This window comes from Pelophylax lessonae (genome assembly GCF_965119305.1).
Source record: "Pelophylax lessonae genome assembly, chromosome: 1".
NCBI classification, from domain to species: Eukaryota; Metazoa; Chordata; class Amphibia; order Anura; family Ranidae; genus Pelophylax; species Pelophylax lessonae.
Window position 1 is genome coordinate 700,903,628 of NC_138768.1, and position 21,278 is coordinate 700,924,905.

Here is a 21,278-nt window from a genome sequence, read left to right on the forward strand (position 1 = left end):
TTCTGAGTGTAACATTATTTAGCAATATATATGATGTAATCCGTTACATTTTAGCAATATAAACAAAAAAAGAAAATAAAAAAAGTAGGTGGAGATGGTAAGCCTCGAACCTACAGCAGAGGGAGATGAATTACAGACATGTGATGTGTGCACTAATCCACTAGCCCACATCGCTATGTGAAACTGCTATAAGCACGAAGACATAAGTTTGCGAATTGGCGAAGCCGCGATCGTAAGTGAATCCCGCTGACGGCGGAATTCATTATTGCTGTTTTACTCGCCAATTCGCCGCAGCGCCAGTTAATTGATTTGAACGCGGCGAAACTGAAACACGTCATAGAGGTTTGAAGCTGCAGTTTCTTTAAATCCGGCCCCCATGTCTGATCAATTGTCCAATTATCTATTCTGTTTAAAGACAGAAACCTGAACTGATTTTTCCGCATGAGGTGCAAAGTGGGCCGCTGCTGCTGCAGAGAGATGGTAAATAAACCGGGGTGGGTGGAATGGTGGTTTCAGCCTGGGAAAGTTTAGGGGGCTGGGCCAAATTAACCTCCCTGGCATTATGATTATTTCAGATTTTAGGTGCTGAAAGCGGTACCATTACTTTGCATGGAAATCTGTTCTGTACACTTTAAAACTCACCTTCCCCTGCGATCCCCCGCCGTCCTCCCGCTGTCCTCCTCCGCCGTCCTCCCGCTGTCCTCCCGCTGTGTGCTCCGCCGATGCCGGCACCTGTCTTCCGGTTCCCTTCCCTGCGAGCGTTGCGACGCAGGGGGGTCGAACTGGCGGCAATTTCAAAAATGTAAATATACTAAATAACATGGTATAAAGTTGTGATCCTAACGGATTACACTGTATCATGCCATTTCACCACAGGATTTCACCTGGTGACTTTTCCAGTGCCCTGCCTGTGCTTTTACAGTTCTTTGTGCCTGGAAAATTGAGAACAACCATGGCGTCCAAAAAGCATTCTTTTTGCGCAAAATCTCTTTTAGACTAACTAGAAAACAGCGACAGCGAAACAGAGTTGCTTAAAGAACTGAGCAATAGCGATTTGTGGGAAAATTCATCATCAGGTACGGAAAGTGAGGACAGCAATGATTCTGATGTCTATTTCTGGCACATCGCTCCATTGGAAATTCTGAAGAATCATTTGATATACTTCCCAAATTCCACAAGCTATGTGCCAGAAAGAGACATCAGAATCGACGCTGTCGTCACTTTCCATACCTGATGACGAATTTTCCCATGAATCGCTATTGCTCAATCATTAAGTAACTCAGTTTCACTGCTACCATTTTCCAGTTAGTCTAAAAGAGCTCTTGTGCAAAAAAAAAAAAAACGCTTTTTGGACACCATAGTCGTTCAATATTCCAGGCACAAAGCACTAGAAAAAAGCACAGACAGGGCATTGGAAAAGTATCCAGGCGCAATCCTGTGCTGAAATGGCATGATACAGTATAATCCATTAGGATCACAGCTTTGTATCATGTCATTTGTGTTTTTACACTTTTGAATTTGCCACCGGTTCCTCCCCCCTGCGTCGCAACGCTCGCAGGGAAGAGAACCGGAAGGCAAGTGCTGGCAATCGGCCGTGCACAGAGTGGGGAGAGAGCACAAGGATGCAGGGGAGGACGACGGGGGGATCGCAGGGAAGGTGCGTAACATTGTGGGGTAATCCCGAGTGTGGCTTGGGGTTACCACTTTTGGTACTGAAAATGAACCCCAAGCCACACTCGGGAATACCGCCAGGGAGGTTAACTTGGATTTTTACTTCTACTTCCTGTCCAGATAAGTGGCAGAGACAGAACGTGAGGAAACAATAAATCTTCTCTATGGAGAAAAAGACAACATTTAAAAACTGAAAGGGGAATCCCTGGATGAAAAACCTGATTTCCCTCTTCTCTCTTTTACAAGATAGAATTAATTCTAAGCCATTCTTGGTCCTGAGGGACCTAGTCACTCAATAAAACTTTGAAGGGCTCGCAGGAGTCTATATAAGTGAACAGAATGCAATTAAGAATATGTTCCAAGTTAAGCACAGATTGCCCTGTATGTATTATTACTTCTCATTTGTTTTTCTTATTTAACAGTTCCCCCTGTTGAGGATGGTGAATATGATATTCAGGTATATTGTCTACTATTTGGACTTTAGGTCATCAGAAGCCTAACTACTTGACCAGTGAATCGGTGGGCACACAGAAGCCCGTGAAGATTAGGCTGTTTAACCTTAACTTTGCCCTTTTTTTTTATCTTTTATGTACCTTGTTCTTTGTAATACGCTGGACCAAAGAATGGATTCTGTACTGTACTACACTTTTATGTTGTTGAAAATTCAAATAAAAACCATTGAAAAGAAAACCTGACAGGGAATCTAAATCTTCCAACTCTTTCTAAAAGTGAAATTAAAGTTTTGACTTGAGTTGCTCTTAAAATGGGGAAGGACATGCAGGGAGTTTGCAATAGAAATTGGCTGTTTACCACGTGATCGGCTGTGTCAATCACAGCCGATCACATGAGCGGCTCCAGCACGAGCCGCTCGTTCTCTCTGCAATGCGCGCCCCCGGGGGCCCGCAGAGCAGCGATCGGGGACAAGTCGATCCCCGATCTAGGTAAAGAGCCAATGAAATTGGCTCTTTACCACGTGACCGGCTGTGTCCAATCACAGCCGGTCACAAATGTCAACAGAGAACACGGTAACTAGCTGTCACCATGTTCTCCTCCTCACACACTGATCCTGTGTGAGGAAGAGAGTGTGGTAACAGCTAGTTACCAATCATAGTGCACCCCAAACACACTGATTGCCCCCCCCAATAAAGAGCACCTGTCACTAGCCCATCAAAGTACCCGAGTATCTGTCAGCAACCCATCAGGTACTCAGATGACAGGTACTCGGGTACTCTGATGGGCTGGTGACAGGTATTCGGGTACTCTGATGACAGGTACTCGGGTACTCTGATGACAGGTACTCGGGTACTCTGATGATGGGTACTCGGGTACTCTGATGACGGGTACGCAGGTACTCTGATGACGGGTACTCGGGTACTCTGATGACGGGTACTCGGGTACTCTGATGACAGGTACTCGGGTACTCTGATGATGGGTACTCGGGTACTCTGATGACAGGTACTCGGGTACTCTGATGACGGGTACTCGGGTACTCTGATGACGGGTACTCGGGTACTCTGATGACAGGTACTCTGGTACTCTGATGACAGGTACTCGGGTACTCTGATGACAGGTACTCGGGTACTTTGAGTACCTGTCAACGGAGTACCCGTCATCAGAGTACCTGAGTACCTGTCACCTACCCATCAGAGTACCCGAGTACCTTCCACCTGCTCATCAGAGTACCTGACGCCTGAAGTATCCGAGTACTTGCCGCCTGCTCATCAGTACCCATCACTACTCATCAGTACTCATCAGTACCTATCACCTATCAGTACTGATCATCAGTACCCATCAGTACAGTATCACCTATCAGTATCAGTACTACTCATCAGTACTTATCACCTGCCTGTCACCTGCCCATCAGAGTATCCGAGTACCTGTCACCTGCCTATCGGAGTACTCGAGTACCTGCCACTTGCTCATCAGTACCAGAGTACCTGTCACCTGCCCAACAAAGTACCCGAGTACCTATCACCCTTCATACAGCCACCATGTCCAAGTCCAAAAAGGTTTATATACGTCCTCCGTTTAAACCTAAATACCGGTGTTATGGCAGCAGATAGCTGCCATAACCCTGGTATTTTTTTAAACGGTGGACGGTTGGCTTTCCGATAAGGGTGGTCCCAGCGGCGGATTCGCAGTGGGATCACCCTTCTGGGATGGCGGAAGAGGCGCCCCCCCCTCCCGCCACGTTCCGGTCCTTTTCCCCGCTTACCGGACCCGCCGGCAGCGGGGAAAACGATCCGGTCCCAGATCCTCACAGACAGGATGTCGAGTGAGGGCAAGCTTGCCCTCACTTGACTCTATGGTCTTGGTGGACCGGAGCTACGGAAAATGTTGTTGCCTAGCAACCGGTTTAAAGGTCCTTTTTTTTTTTTTTTTCATTTTATATAATAATTTTTTTTTTTTTTTTTCTATCTTTTAGTGTACTTGTGAGATCTGAGGACTTTTTGACCCCAGATCTCACAAAAAAGAGGTCCTGTCGTGCCTATTTCTATTACGAGGAATGTTTACATTCTTTTTAATAGAAATAAAAATGATCAATTTTTTTTTTTTTTTAAACGGTGTAAAAATAAAAAATAGTAAATAAAATAAATAGTAAAAAAAAAAAAAAAAAAAAAATTAAAGCGCCCTGTCCCCGTGAGCTCGCGCGCAGAAGCGAACGCACACAGAAACCCCGCCCACATATGTAAACGGTGTTCAAACCACACATGTGAGGTATCGCCGCGATCGTTAGAGCAAGGGGAATAATTTGAGCCCTAGATCTCCTCTGTAACTCAAAGATGGCAACCTGTAGAAATTTTTAAATTGTCGCCTATGGGGATTTTTAAGTACCAAAGTTTGTCGCCATTCCGTGAGCATGCGCAATTTTGAAACATGACATGTTGGGTATCTATTTACTCGGCGTAACATTATCTTTCACATTATGGAAAAAAATTGGGCTAACTTTACTGGTTTCTTATTTTTTAATTAAAAAAAGTGAATTTTTTCCAAAAAAAGTGAATTTTTTCCAAAAAAATTGCGTTTGGAAGACCGCTGCGCAAATACGGTGTGATAAAAAATATTGCAATAATCTCCATTTTATTCTCTAGGGTCTCTGCTAAAAAAAAATATATAATGTTTGGGGGTTCTAAGCAGTTTTCTAGCAAAACAACTGATTTTAGCTTGTAAACACCAAATGTCAAAAATAGGCCTAGGCAAGTGGCTAGGATGCATGATGGTGCGCCTTGGATGTTGGGCCCCTCTGTATGGCTAGGCTGTGAAAAAGTCTCACACATGTGGTATTGCCATACTCAGGAGGAGTGGCAGAATGTATTTTGGGGTGTCATTTTTGCTGTGTACATGCTATGTGTTAGGAATATCCTATAAATTGACAACTTTGTGTAAAAAAAAAAGTTTTCATTTTTTTCCCACATTTTCCAAAAACCTGTGGAAAAAAATGATATGTTCAAACAACCCATAATGCCTCATAGAATATACGTTGGAGTGTTTGCTTTACAAAATGGGGTCATTTTGTGGACTTTTCCATTGTATTGGTGCTCTAGGGCCTTGAAAAGTGTGATAGGTAGTAAGAAAGTTTTATGTGTATTTATGCTCCTAGAACGCCTGAAGGTGCTTCTTGGACGTGGAGTCTCTTTTTGTGGCCAGGCTGTGTAAAAGTCTCACACATGTGGTATCGCCATACTCGGAAGGAGTAGCAGAATGTATTTTTGGGTGTAATTTTTGCTGTGTACATGCTATGTGTTAGAAATGGCTTATAAATTGACAACTTTGTGGGAAAAAAAAGAAAAAAATTTTTTTTTCTTCATTTTCCCAAGAATTGTGGGAAAAAATTACAACTTCAAAAAACCCACCATGGCTCTTACTAAATACCTTGGACGGTTTACTTTACAAAAAGGGGTCATTTGGGCAGTATTTGTACTGTCCTGACATTTCAGGGACTCAAGAAAGGAGATAGGCCGTCAGTACATCTGGTGTGATCAATTTTCAGTAATTGGTACCATAGCTTCTAGACTCAATAACTTTCACACAGACTAAATAATATACACTAATTTGGGTTAATTTTACCAGAGACATGTAGCAGTATACATTTTGGCCCAAATGTATGAAGAAAAATTAATTTTTTGCAAAATTTTATAATTGAAACTAAAAAAAAGTGTTTTTTTTTCAAAATTTTTGCTCTTTTTTTGCATATATCACGAAAAAAAAAACCCCAGTTGTGATCAAATACCACCAAAAGAAAGCTCTATTTGTGTGAAAAAAATGATAAAAATTTTGTTTGGTTACAGTGTAGCATGACTGAGCAATTGTCATTCAAAGTGTGAGAGTGCTGAAAGCTGAAAATTGGTCTGGGCAGGAAGGGTGTCTAACTGCTCTGTATGGAAGTGGTTAAAGTATAACTAAAGGCAAAACTTATTTTTTTGTTGTTTTGGATAGAGTGGAGTGGAATTAGAATGCTTGCCAGTTTTTACTGTTGTTAGTGCCTCCGTTAAGGAGATTCACCCTCTATATTTGTCCTGTTTACCGTTATCATTTAAAGTAAAAGAAAATCCCACGCTATACCGCCCACGTATTCGCGGCGGGTTGGGGGTACCACATTTCGCCAAATATTATTACGCAGCACAACTGGCTCAGCTCCCTAAATACCATGCCACAAAGGAAATTCCGCTGTGGGTTTCCCTTGAAGCAGTGGAAAGCGATCCATTATCTGTGGCCAACCTGCTCTGGCTGCTGCCCTCGCAACGGAGGAGTATTACTAACCCAATCACGAAACATAGCTTGACTATCTGGGATAGACTTAGCCGACGCTTCCACCTGCAATCTCCTCATAACCCCCTACTCTCTTTTCTCCGCAATCCATCCTTCTACCCGGCCTGGTCCTCTCGGACCTCCTTCTCCGCCTGGACTAGTGCTGGTCTGATACGGGCCCATCAATTCTTCACTCCACGCACCTTCTACCCATTCCCTACCCTACGAGAAACTCACAATCTCCCATCTGGGGAAATATTCCGCTACCTACAACTCAAACATTTCTTTACACAAGCTACTCCCGTTAGAGAGAACACCACCACCTTCTCGACATTTGAACGCGCATGCAATACTGACCCTCACAGACGAGGGCTCCTCTCTGACCTCTATGCCCACCTCCTGTCAGCTCAGGAGACCACCCCGCCCACATACACAGCCAAATGGGAACGAGACCTACATATTACGCTTGACGATGAAGACTGGATGCAAATTTGGCAGGCTACCAAATCGGCATCCCCGAATATTGTAGCACTCGAAACCAATTACAAGGTCCTTACCAGATGGTATTTGGTTCCCACTAGGATCTCTAAATATGTACCTCAGTACTCCCCCCGTTGCTTCCGGGGATGCGACTCCCCAGGTACTCACGCACATATCTGGTGGGAATGCCCTGTGGTGCGAGCCTTCTGGTCCAAAGTACACGATACCCTGTCTACCATGTTTGGCACCTCTCTTGCCCCTGACCCGGCATCAGCTCTCCTGAATCGCAAGCCACCTAACCTTACACACCGTCAATTCAAACTTTACCTATACGTCACGACGGCTGCAAAGCAAACCATCGCGAAAGCATGGAAAACCCCCACGCTCTGTCATTTGGCTGTGCAACACAGAGTTACCCAAGCCATGCTACATGCTAAAACAGAAGCAATTTTATTGGATAAACTGACCCCCTATGAACGGCTCTGGCGGCCTTGGATTGACCATTGCCTACCACCAGGCCTTGACGACAGCCTTGTACTCACCTGATTGGGAAGTCCTCCTTGCCGACCCTCTTTCCCCACTTGGGCCCCTGGGGGGTTCGAGGCTCCCTCCAGTTACCAGCTGTTACCAAACCCCCATAACCCTCTCCCACCTACCCTGATTTCATCCCAACCCTGCCTTCCCAGCCCCCTCTCCCCACTCGGCCCCTGGCATATCACATTAAGTGTTATACCTTTGTTTTGGTTGAGGCCCCTTCTATGAGGGGGCCCATTTACGCATTGTGACCTCGGTCACACCTTGAATTTGTACGTGCCATTACTGCTTCTCAGTCGGGATGCCAGGTCGATCTCTTATGCGTATCACATTGTTACCTATTCCTTGAATGTTATATGCTGTAGTTCTATATTTACTGTGACTTGTTATATCACGGCATGTACCTAAGCTTTCTACTGCATGTTACTGTACCATGTTTCTTTTGCCTTCAATAAAAACTGTTTAAAAAGAAAAAAAAAAAAAAAAGTAAAAGAAAATCCCAAATTATGGGTTGTCCCCAGAAAAGAAATAGAAGGGAAATCTTACAACATGGACACTAATTCTGGTGAGCTGGGGGTCCCCAAGGAATTCCCTTGATTTGCAAAGTTTTCCAATGACTTCCTGTTTGTTTATGGGACAGGAAGTGAAGGAAAATCTCCCCAAAGGAGCAGAGATTATGAAAACAAATCTGACAGGGGTTATAACCCTTCCTTGCTCTATCCAAAATGAAAAAAAAAAAAAAAAGTTTTGCCTATAGTTCTATTTTAGTGGGTTTCCTCCTAAACGCCAAAGACATGCTGGTAGGTTTATTGGCTCTTGTCTAAAGTGCCCCTAGGTGTGTGCATGCATGTGAGGTATGGACCTTAGATTGTAAGCTCCTTGAGGGCAGGGACTGATGGGAATGTACAATTTATGTAAAGCGCTGTGTACATTTTTGGCTCTATTTAAATACCTATAATAATAATAAATAAAATAATGTATAGAAATACATCTTGTATTGGGTGAGTTTACATGTTTATGGACTGAACAGACATTCCCAAGTCTCCTAATGTCGAGGAACTATAGTGATCCTCCTGAAAACCTCATGATCCAATGATTGATGAAGTGTGTCTGCTGATCCTGCCATGATTATTAAAGTTAAAGCCAGATACCTAAGTATTATATACTTTATGGATGATAATAGCTCAACTGTGTGACTCAAAGCTTCCTCCATTCCCCTGTGTTTGATTGCAGGCTTTGCAGCAAATGTCAGTGAATATGACTGCTGCTCGGGTCACTGAGACCTGCAATTATTTAAAAGTGGTTGTGCAGTATCATAGGTATTCCAAATTTATTGCAAGTCCCGGCATTCTGTATAGCGGTCATATTCATTGATTCATTCATCATTCATTGAACTATGCTGCAAAACTTAAAAACTTAAAGTGGAGTTCCACCCTAATTTTATACTTACCTCCATCTTCTCGCTCCGGGTCACCTGAAAAACAAATGGCTAATCGCAGTTTTTTTTACTTACCTCGTAGCGAAGAAAATATACTTACCTTACTTCCTTCTTTCTCCTTCCTCGGCCGCGGCCCGTCGTCACTTCCTGGCTCTGCAATGATTCCTGGGAGCTGAACGTCATCGCTCCCAGGAATCATTGCGCCTGCACCGGCCCCGACATCAGTTCCGGGGCGCGCGCTTCATCCCCTTCTAAACAGCTTCTGGGCATGCCCAGAAGCTGTGGAGGGATGACGCGCGCGCCTGGAAGTGACGGCGGGGCCGGCGCAGGGCATCGTGGGACCGAAGAAGGCGGAAGAGGACACAGAAGAGGATCGCGCTGGCTTCAAGCTGCCCACATCTGAGATGGCAGCGCTGGACAAGACTTTTTCAAGGTAAGTATTTGTCCTAACAGGTAAGTGCAACCCGGGACAGATCAGAGGCTAGCCATTGTGGAATGCACTAGCCCTGACTGTCCCGGGGGTATTTTTAAAAAAAAAAAAAAATTCCAGGGTGGAACTCCGCTTTAAAATACTGATTATGAAGAATCACAAGATTCACTTATTTGCTATACATAAGCCAGGTTTAGGCCTCATTTACACTTGTGATGGGGTGGGGGGTAAAAACATACGGTTGGGCCCCCTAAAAGAGAACTAAACTTCGAAAAAGAAAAAAGCAAAAAAAAAAAAAAAACAGTAGGGTTTTTATGACAATATGGACTCTTGGTCTGATCTGTCACTAATGCTTCTCCTTGCCTGTCATTGGTAATGTAGCACCCTCCTAGGTAGGTGCTAGAAAGTGAATATAGTTTTGGCTCTGTTTGCCTATCAGAGGAGCAGCAGGCAAATTCTATATTGCTTTCTGCTTAAGGGCTCTTTCACACGGGCTTTCCGTGTGAAAGGTCCGCTGCGGGACTTTTTTTTTTTTTTTTTCACGGAGTGGATGACATTTCTGTCATCCGCTCCGTAGGTCCGCATATCATCCCATCCGTTTGCGGATGATATGCGGACCTAATGTAAGTCTATGGGGATTGCGGATGTCAGAGGATGACACCGCTGACATCCGATTTTCCTTCCTTTCCGTTTTTTGAACGGAACAAAAATAGGATTTTTTCAGTTCCAAAAAACGGAACAGAACTGACAGGAGGAAAATCGGATGTCAGCGGATGGTATTCCGCTGACATCCGCAATGCCATAGACTTACATTATGTCCGCAAATCATCCGCAAAAAAATAGGATGATTTGCGGACATACGGAGCGCCCGTGTGAAAGGGCCCTAACAGAGAGCAGGATCTCTGAATTAAAAATCTGCTCATGGTGCTCAGTGTGTGATCCATCTGGTCTAGGGGAGTGTTTCACACTGGTCCAATAGGGAGGCATGTTGGACAGTGGTGAAAACCTGACCAATGGGTACACAGGCTTTGATACAGCCCCAGTGATTGGCACAGACTGCTATCTCAGTGCATTGTGGGGTGTGGTATAAAAGCCAGGAGCACATGTGCTCAAGGTCTTTGGTTGGTGAGCAGAGTCCTGGAAGGAGGGTGGAGGCTGCCTCCTCTTCTGCAGCAGTTGGTGTATGGTCACAGGCAGTTGACCTGGTGAGCCAGAAGGAAGGTGTATGGTCACAGGCAGTTGACCTGGTGAGCCAGAAGGAAGGAGCTAAACCCAGAGGCCCAGGAGAACTGACTAGAGGGGTTGAAACACTGGAGAACCTTGGAAAACAGTATTGTGAGTAAAGGGGATTGTGTCTAAGGGTCTGACCAGGAAGGGGGCCACCCCGGAGTAGAGTAGTCAAAGGATGGGTGTCAGCTGGTGGAGTGAAAGGGGGTGCTAGGCGAGTACCCTGAAGACTGCTAAGCAAGTGTTTATTCAGGAACTTTACCTCAGATTCATCTAGTGGCAAGGTGAAACTGTGGCCTAGCCGTATCCTCAGATAGAAGTCCTCAACTTTGTGAATAATTCAAGTTCTGGAGTATCCTACTCATCCCTTCTCCTATCCCCATATACAATAAAACAACAAAAACAACAATCTCTAGACTGTTCATTGACTGAGCTAGAAAGTAAAGTGTTAAAGAGGAAGTAAACCCTCCTCTGACACTTGTACCTATAGGTAAGCCTATGATAAGGCTTACCTATAGGTACTGTAAATATCTCCTAAACATGTACCGTTTAGGAGATATTTACCTTCGATGCATCCAGTGATGTCACTGGCGCATGCGCTCTGAAGGAACGGCCGATCGTGCCGTTCCTTCAGAGACCCGTGCCGTGACTGTCGGCTCCCGCGCGCGTGCGCGGGAGTGACGACACCGCGGCTCCGGCCAATCAGATGGCCGGATGCCGCGATCCCGGAACATGTCGCCCGTCATACAGGTGAGTGAGCGGCACGGCGGGGGCTCGTTCTAAGGTAAGTATTTCATAATGAGCTAGTATGCGATGCATACTAGCTCATTATGTGTTTGTCTTGCAGGGTGTGAAAGAAAGAAAAAAAAAAAAAGAGTTTACAACCTCTTTAAGATTCTGCATGCAGTTGCTATCAGTAACCCAAAGGGACCCCAAAAGGTGAGAAATCCAGCAGCCCTCAAGGGGGGCAGTGCTACATTTGGGGGCATCATCTGGAATTCGCTCTGGGTTACCGCAACGGTTGCTAACGGCAACGAACGGGAAATCTTGCAAAATAACATCATGCTTTCTCAAGAAATGTGCTGGAGTCAGCGAAGAGAGTGATGTCTGCTCTACAGGGATTAGGGAGAGTGGGATGAAGAATCAGGTTCACAGTGTTGGTTGCCAACGGCAACGGATGGACTTTTGTCAAAGAAGTAATCTGTTCTTTCAAGAAATGTGCAGGAGAGTTAGAGGAGAAGAGATGCATCGTACTGTACAAAAGTACTGTGTCTGCTTTACAGTGATCGGTGCAAGTGTGAATGGAGAAGGTGGGCACCCGGGACACAGGGATCGGTGTGTCGGGGGTCATGTCTGGACATGCACTATAGAGAACAATGTTGACTGTGCAATTTATGACAGCGGAACAGTTCTCCCAAATAGTGCGGAGAGTGATATCGGAGGAGATGCTGTAAAGAAAAATGTTGACTGTGCAATTCATGACAGCGGGACATTTTTCCAAGACAGTATTGCGAGTGTTGTCTGTACATGTGCTATAAAGAAAAATGTCGACCGTGCAATGCCTGACAGCGGGACAATTTTCCAAAATAGTAAGGGAGATCAGTTGGCCTGGTAAGATGGAGGTGCAACTGAGGCTCGGGTACAGACAAGGATGGCGGATGCGTGCGGATTGAGGAGCACGGTCTGCTGTACAGTGATCTTCATGCTGGCTAAGCTGAGTTAGGGCTGCAGTGAAGAGGTTACTGTACCATGCGGGAAAGCACGCGTTGGAGAGATCTGCCTAGCAGGATCACCCCCCGGCGGAGAATTAGCTAATCTGGAGTTGTGGGCAGAGACGCCCCCCACAAATAGCCAATCCGGCAAGAGGAAAAGAGCCTATAAATTAATTCTGCTTTCGGGTGTAGCTGAGAGGGAGACACATGTGTGGAGGAGCAAGATGTCGGGTGCCGGAAGGTGAAGTGAACCAGAACGCCGAGGCTATCCCACGTGTAGGCGGAGTTCTTGCGGAGCAGACTGGAATGCCGATGTCGACCCTGTGGGACACAAGGGTGCGACTTGTGCCTGACGGATGACTGGCGTTGTGTACCGGAGTCGGCACGGAACATCTGGGCCTGTTATGTAGGCAGTGTCTGAATGTTGCCATGCGGCTGCAAGTGTGGAGCCAGTGCAGGCACTGTGGCAATCTGCTTCTGCGGGTGGAGAAGAGTGATGGTCAGCCCAAAAGATTGAATGTGTTGTGGGAGACTGGAGTCACTTGTATCCTATCAGCTTCTGAACCGGGAATCCCTGTGGGCAGAGGGAGAGGAGTACTCAAGATGTTGCTGGGGCAGGGACCAGTAGCACCTGCTTGTAACACAGTGTGCCAAGGAAGACTCACACTACAGAGGCAATGTGCATGGAGGTAGTGGGGGCCACCTGATGCATGGAAGACTGCAGCGGCAGATACCAGCACTGTTTCAAGAGTGGCAGAGGGGAGTCAATGGCCTGCGTTGAGGAAGACTGAGTGTGAGCAGTGAGGAAGAGGCCGGGGCCATTGATGTGGGGTCTCCTAGCTTCCAACATCGTTGTGGATCCTTGGAGAAGGGGATCGATGTTTGGGAGTCAGAGGAAGAGACAGATTGGGACTGGGGAAGGGATGATCGGAGAAGTTCAGCCAGTCCAAGCATTCCTGATGAGGAGACAAGGGATTCATTGGTACGTGGACAGTGTGCCAAGAATCTGGCGGGTCCCAGTCCAGACCTATCGCCACCTCAAACTTATGCCTGGGCTCGGGAGCAAAACAAGGGCTCGGGAGCAAAACAAGGCCTATGCCTCCCTCATCAAAAGAGAGGAGACCCTGTATTCCCCACCTGGGAGAGGTGTCACAAAATGTGACACGTAAAGTCAGGTAGATAGTTAGCTTGTTAGGGTTTGGGTGTTACCTGTTCCAGGAGTAACCATCAAACGTTGAGTCAAGCATGTCAGGAGTGACTTCTACATGTAAGTGTAGATGGAGATTGTCCAGTGCGAAGGTCGCCTCTGAGGAGAGGGCAGTCTCACTGGTTCAGATAGTCATAATAATATTGTGCCTAACTTACATTTTTTCTTTGCAGGCTTGCACTGGATATCCGGTCTGGCTAGCCCCTCTATCATTTGCAATATAAATATTGTGTATAGTTAGTCAGTTAGGATGACATTTTTCACCTGCTCAAACAGATTTTTGTTTGGCGGGGGGTGCATTAAGTTTAATGCACCTATTGTGTGTAAATGCCTTTTGTGAATATTTGTACAGCAGATATATATATATTGCTCCACGTAACTTATTATGTCTATTGATTGTGTACATTTGTTATTTCCCTTTTCTCCTTTCCAGGTTTGTGAGATACTTCTCAAAATTTTGAGAAAATAATTTTTGTAGGGGGTGGCTGCCCCAGAGCCAGTGAGGACATGGCTTGGTTTGACGGGGGGTGGGGGGTGAGTGTAGCACCCTCCTAGGTAGGTGCTAGAGAGTGAGTATAGTTTTGGCTCTGTCTGCCTATCAGAGGAGCAGCAGGCAAATTCTATTTTGCTTTCTGCTTAACAGAGAGCAGGATCTGTTAGTTAGGTCTGCTCATGGTGCTCAGTGTGTTATTTTTTCTGGTCTAGGGGAGTGTTTCACACTGGTCCAATAGGGAGGCATGTTGGACAGTGGAGAAAACCTGACCAAGACCGATGGGTACACAGGCTTGGATACAGCCCCAGTGATTGGCACAGACTGCTGTCTCGGTGCATTGTGAGGTGTGGTATAAAAGCCAGGAGCACATGTGCTCGGGGTCTTTGGCTGGTAGGCAGAGTCCCGGAAGTAGGGTGGAAGCTGCCTTCTCTTCTGCAGCAGTTGGTGTATGGTCACAGGAAATCGGCCTGGTGAACCAGAAAGAAGGAGCTGAACCCAGAGGTCCAGCAGAGCTGACTAGAGGGGCTGAGACACTGGAGAACCTGGAAAAACAGTATCGTGAGTACAGGGGATCGTGTCTAAGGGACCCAGAGGGACCCGAAAAGGCGAGAAATCCAGCAGCCCTCAAGGGGGCAGTGCTACAGTAATAAACACTGAGCTGTGCATGCGCAGCTTAGCGTACATTTACAAAACCAATCTGCGGCGTGATTATGTGACTCCTATGCACATGTGTGAAAGTGACATTGTTGCGGCCTGACCATTCAAGCAGCTGAACAGAGCAGATTTGGAAGGAAGACATGGAGAAGATGGAAGTGCCTGTGGCCCGTGGGACCACTGGCAGCCATCATTTGACACGTTAATCTGCCATAATGTGCTAATGTTTGGTGCATAAAGCTCCTGGGGTCCATTTAATAAAGGAAAATTGCAAAGTTTACATCTACTTTGAGCCTAAAAGGCAATGTGTGGGGTGTACACATGCCATGGCCAAGATGCACGAAGTATCCAACCTGACGCACTTGGCGGGCAGTACCATCTGCAGAACATGACCTAATTACCTGAATGGGGCTATGCCACAACCGCCCTGCATCTTTGTGCAATGCAGGTTTTTAGGGGTTAAAATAGGTGGTGAGGAGGTGACATAACATGAGTGTAAAAGAGCCCTAACGCTGCAATCCCTGTGTTCAGTGTGCAATTCCATATGTATTTTTACATGCATTTGCAATGGGATTGTGGCATATTTATTTTTTATTGCTAAAATTGCATGACCACCTGAGAGGCATAGATTTGGTTACAACTAACTAAAAACCATACCTTGCCCAAAAATGGCACAAATGATTAAAGTATAACTAAAGGCAAAACCTATTTTCTCTTACGTCCTCCGACAGTCGCCGCCTCCTCTAAGTCATCACTATTGGGTATTGACTTCCTCTCCGCAGGAGTAGCTAGGCATAAGACTTAGTCAAAAAAACAAAGGCATTTGCATATACACACCCATGGGGGCTGTCCCACTGGTCAATACCCCCCTGCAGTGACCACTCCCAACTCAGTTTCTTTCTGCCAGGAGTAGTTAGGCTTCCCTGTGCTGGGGCTACAGTCTCAGCCTTTCTAATCTTTTTTATTTGATTTTATTTGAAAATGTCAGTTTTTTCTTTACTTTAATCAAGGCTCGGAAAACCTTGTCTGGTAAAATCTATTACCGTACCTGGAAGGCTTATTTCGCCTGGTGTGAGTCCAGGGGGTTCTCCCCTCGCGCGTACTCGGTGCGGAGATTATTGGCTTTCCTTCAGACTGAGGTGGACCAGCGACTGGCCCTGGCCACGATAAAGGTCCAGGTATCTGCACTGGCTGTTCTTTTTCAACGCCCTGTGGCTTCTCATTCCTTAATTCGCACCTTCATTCAAGGCGTGCGACATTTGGCTCCTCCTAGGAGGGAGCCGTTACCTCCATGGGACTTGAACTTGGTTCTGTCCGTGTTACAGCGCGCTCCCTTTGAAAACATCCAGGAGATATCGTTGCCTCTGCTGTCTAAGAAGGTTGCCTTTTTAGTGGCGATCACTTCGGCTCGCAGAGTGTCGGAACTGGTGGCGTTGTCTTGCCGTTCTCCTTACTTGGTGATTCACCAGGATAAGGTGGTCTTGCGACCACATTCGTCTTTTCTTCCTAAGGTGGTCTCTGAGTTCCACCTTAATGAGGACATTGTCCTGCCTTCGCTTTGTACGAAGCCTAAGCATCCTAAGGAGTTTGCTTTGCATTCCTTGGATGTTGTCAGGGCGATCAGGGCCGAGGAGGAGGAGGATCCGTGAGACAATAGCGAATTTTCATTCGCTATTGTCACACAAATGGGCGGGCTCGAGGCACACTGCTCTGCGCTTTGGGTCCACCCTTTTCGGAGACTCAGTGTCAGGACGGAGCCATCGGCTCCTTCTGACACAGCGGCACGGGGAGGGGGGGCGGACGTCACGATCGCGCGGGCCGGACGTCACGATCATGCGGGCCCCATGCGGCCCACGGGCCGCAGGTTCCCCACCCCTACATTAGACTAACCCAAAATTTAACTTGAGGGCATAACCCATTAAAGCAGTGTTAATTGTTGCTCAGGCTCTGCCCCTTTATCTCAAGTCCTTGTATCCTGAAGAAGCCACTTACATTTTGTGCATTAGGTCAACGCCCACTGTCAACGCCCACTTGCCAGCCGTATCACTTACATATATAGTGGCAAGTAGGCTCTACTGTGCTGGATCACGTACCTGGTACGCAGACTTGTATAAAGTACTCGAAATTTCTACTTGAGTAAAAGTACAAGTGCTCGATCAAAAAGTTACTTAAGTAGAAGTGGAAGTGCTCGCAGAAAAAGTTACTTAAGTAGAAGTACTAAAGTATTCAACATTTTTTTTACTTAAGTATTGCAAGTAGTTTTTTCAAAAAATTTGCTACTTAAGTACTAAAAGTAAAAAGTACCAGTAGTTTTGAAAAAAAATTTCTACTCAAGTACTGAAAGTAGAAGTACAAGTACTGTGTTATGTAGTTATTAAAGAAAGAAGTCAAAAGTTTGAACATCATATTGTTTTTTATTATTTCAAATGATTTATTCAAATGATTAACCTGTGTTTGTTAGTAGTTTCTTGATGCACTTTAAGCGCTGTAGCACCATTTATTTGTTTGTTTCATATTTTCTTTTTATTGGAAAGATTTGGTATAGCAGCTTTTATTATACACAGCCTTTATTTTCGTATGCGCTGATTTACAAATGACATTATACACATTTTTTTGAGCTTTATGCAACCTGCCATCTACTGTTCTGGCAGTGGTAATTTTTTTAAAAGTAACGAGTAACTATGCAGCACAAAAAAAAAATACTTGAGTAGAAGTATCGAAATCATCGAAAAAATGTAGTGAAGTAAAAGTAGAAGTAGGAGAAAAAAATTATACTCTAGGAAAGTACAGATACCGCATTTCGGTACTTAAGTACAGTACTTAAGTAGTTCTACTTTGTTACTATACATCTCTGCTGGTACGTGATCCAGCACTTTTGGTTTGGGGGCGCACAGGTGCGGCCCTGGTGGCCTGCTCCTGTTGTGATTAATTATACACAGCAGGAGCTGATCGTCAGGTACCGCAAGATTGATGTCCACCAGTGATCGTTTGTTACACAGGCAGAACGGCAGTCTGCCTATGTAAACAAAGCAGAATGCTGTTCTGTCAATAGGGAAGGCATTGATCCTGTGTTCCTGCAAAGCAGGAACACAGGATCAATGCCTTCCCCTAGTATAAGCACAACCCTTTGATCGCCCCTGATGTTAACTCCTTCCCTGTCATTGTCATTAGTATAGTGACAGTGCATTTATTAGCACTGATCACTGTATTTGTGTCAGTGGTCCCCAAAATGTCTCAGAAGCGTCAGTTGGTGTCCTGATCGTCCGCTGCAATATCGCAGTCCCGCTGATCTCCGCCATAGGTCGCTGATCTCAGCCATTACTAGAAAAAAATAAATAAATAAAAATATCCCATAGTTTGTAGACGCTATACCATTTGCGCAAACCAATCAATATATGCTTATTGGTATTTTTGTTTACCAAAAATATGTAGCAGAATACATATTGGCCTAAATTGAAGAAGAAATTAGAAAATGTTTTCATTTTTTTTATTGGATGTGTTTTATAGCAGAAAGTTAAAAACTATTGTTTTTTTTTTCAAAGCTGTAGTATAGTAATACTACTAATAATAGTATGGCACACTGGAATTTCTCAGAAATAATAGTTCTGGATGGAACACATCACACATGTTTGTAATTGAAGTCCCCTCAAACCTCTTACAACGGAATTAAACTCTCCTATCGCTTTCAGCCAAAGAAGCTGCCATCTTGGTATCCATTTGATCTTCAACTGCCATGATGCTTCACATGTGATCAGTTAGGACTCCAGCCCTTTGATGGTTTAACGGTTTAGTTGAGAGTGCAACCAATATGTTACATTCCCGGCATGTTCCCCATTTTTTGAAATTGTTAAATTGATGAGTTTAGTTCAGTTTTAAAGTGGTTGTAAACCTCACACATAAAATATGAACAAAGCATATCCCTCTATAGTGTGTACTTGTTTCAATGAAGAGCACTAAGTGTCATTTCTGTCTGCTGCTTTTTTCCTCTGCTATCAGTATGACTCACTTCTGACAAGTTTTCCTGACACCAAAAGAAAAATGGTGACAGGGGACGGACCTCCAGCTGATTGACTGCCTCAGCTCTGTTCTTGTGAGCTGTGTGAAGGGGGTGTGTCCCTTTCCTCCAATCTGCTCTCAGAGCTCTCCTCACTGAGCTCTGCAGAATGTAATTTTAGCTCTCCACCCCTTTTTTTCTGCACTCACACAAGCTTTATCCACTTGCCAACTGCCTTACGCAGCAGTATGGTGGCTGGTCAGCTCTCTTGCCCCGGATCACGTATCTAATATATGATCAATCACTTCTGGGTAGGGGGGCGCGTGCCCGCAGCCCTGGCTGTGCTGTAATTTGTCAGTGGGTCCCAGCAGTGTCACTGGACCCATACTTGCCAACTGTCCCTTTTTTCCTGGGACAGTCCCTGCAAATCGGAGCCTGTCCAAGGTAATTTATATTGTCCCTGGAAGCACCTGTTTATCGGGCTGCCCATAAATGTTACGCAGAAGTAGTGCAGCTGAATGGGAGAATTATTCCAACTCTGCTACTGTGGCCTTAAATTTGAAATTCCCCTTTTAATCTCCTGTAATTCTCTCTATATTGGAGTAGACTTTATAATCTGATAAATAGGCGAGATTAATTATGCAGAGTGGGCGGAGCTTCAGGGAAGTGGGTGTGGTAATTGATAGCTGTGCTCCAAAGAGTCCCTGGAATTTTTTTTTAAATGTTGGCAACTATGTGGTCCCCAAAAAAGATTGGGCACTAACTGACACTTCTGACACATATTGGGGACCAGTGACACTAATACAGTGATCAGTGCTACAAAATATGCGCTGTCATTGTACTAAGGACACTAGCTGGGAAGGAGTTAACATCAGAGGCGACCAAAGGGTTAACTGTGTGCCTAGCTAGTAATTATGTGTACTGTGGGAGGTGCTTTTACTAGGGGAAGACATGGATCTGTGTCTCTGCTTTGCAGGAACATAGGATCCGTGCGTTGCCTACTGACAGAACGGTGATCTGTGTTGTTTACATAGGCAGACCGCTGTTCTCAATCTGTACTGAAGGATCAGCGGGTGCCGGCAGACATTAAGTCCGTAGTACCTGGTGATGAGCTCCTGCTGTGTATAATCACAGCGAAAGCAGATCGCCGGTGGCGTGCAGGCGCGCCCTGTACCCAGAGATGTTGGATCACATACTAAATACATGATTAGACCCAGCAGTGCTACTTTGCCGCCGTCAATGTAAGTTGTTTGATCGGCAAGTGGTTAATTATAGCATAAACGCTGTATGAACGTATATGCAAGAAAAATGAATGTATTTCAATGAGCCTAGTTTACACCATTGCATCGCGCTTACCGTACTGCATGCTGCATTATTCTGCAATATGTGTGAATGCAATTTAGTAGAGAAAATACATTGAGATAAATAGAAACAATTAAAATTGCACCTTGAGCATGCATGCTGAAACATGGCGAACGCAGGGATTGCGGTGTAATGATCCCTAAAGGTTAGCTTGTTATTTAGTATGGATTGTGTAGTCATGTCATGAGAGCTGTGTGACTTCTCCCTTCCCCAGCTCCTGAATCACACACACAGGACTGTGATTCCTGCAGACAGCCATGTAAACAATGTCCTCCCATTGTGTGCCAAGTCTGCACTCCGCACAACTTTGTTATTCAGTCTTGTGCTATATTGCAGAGTTTGGAGGGGAGTGACAGTGGGCGGGGTTTGCAGGGATCAGGGCGGAGTCAGGATAAGCTTCGCAATGAATGTAATGCTGTGAAGCTCTCAGTGTATACAGACACATGCCTGGTAGCTGGGTGTATGTCTGCACCATACTACACATCGCCCAACAAGCTGCATCCACACACCATGATGAACGGCTTCCCCTCCGAGGACTTAGCCCGGGATAGCGGGGGAGAGGTCACTTCCCCGACAGCTGCCATCCCCGCCGGGGCTCTGGGTCCCCTCAACGGGCAACTGTGCTGTCTGCGGGACGAGGGGGAGCGCTGCACCCGGCCTGCGGGCAATGCCAGCTTCAGCAAGAGGATCCAGAAGAGCATCTCCCAGAAGAAAGTCAAGATCGATCTAGATAAGACGGTAAGTGGCCATGGATCGGTGAGTCCGTGTCCCTGCCATGGCATGCTGACACTCGCTGCTGCTATTGTGTAGTTCGGGCTGCAGAGGAGGCCGGCGACCAGGAACAACAACAAACTAGACAAGTCATCCGCATTGCATGAGTGATGAGATCCACACAATGCACGACACCAGGTACACACCGATCACACTCTGCACTACACCGGGTACACACCGATCACACTCTGCACTACACCACACACACTTTACACATGATCCACACACACACACACCGATCACACTGTGCACAACACTTCACACATGATCCACACACTGCATAACCTCACACTCTGCACTACACCACACACACACACACACACACACTGATCACACTCTGCACTACACCACACACTTTACACATGATCCACACACTGCACAACACCAGACACACACCGATCACACACTTTACACATGATCAACACAGTGCATAACACCACACACACCAATCACACTCAGCACAACACTACACACACTTCACACATGATCCACACACTGCATAACACCACAAACACACCGATCACACTCTGCAGAACACCACACACACACTTTACAC

The 21,278-nt window shown here is 45.6% G+C and overlaps 1 protein-coding gene across 1 annotated transcript in view; it reads left to right on the forward strand.

Moving 5' to 3' along the window:
* The first annotated feature begins 20,355 nt into the window (after nucleotides 1-20,355).
* Nucleotides 20,356-21,278, forward strand: part of SAP30 (Sin3A associated protein 30) — a 32,409-nt gene continuing 31,486 nt past the window's right edge. The window contains exon 1 of the mRNA XM_082243893.1: nucleotides 20,356-20,689. Within this exon, the coding sequence (XP_082100019.1) occupies nucleotides 20,414-20,689 (276 nt within the window). The 5' untranslated portion in view covers nucleotides 20,356-20,413. The remainder of the gene's footprint in view (nucleotides 20,690-21,278) is intronic.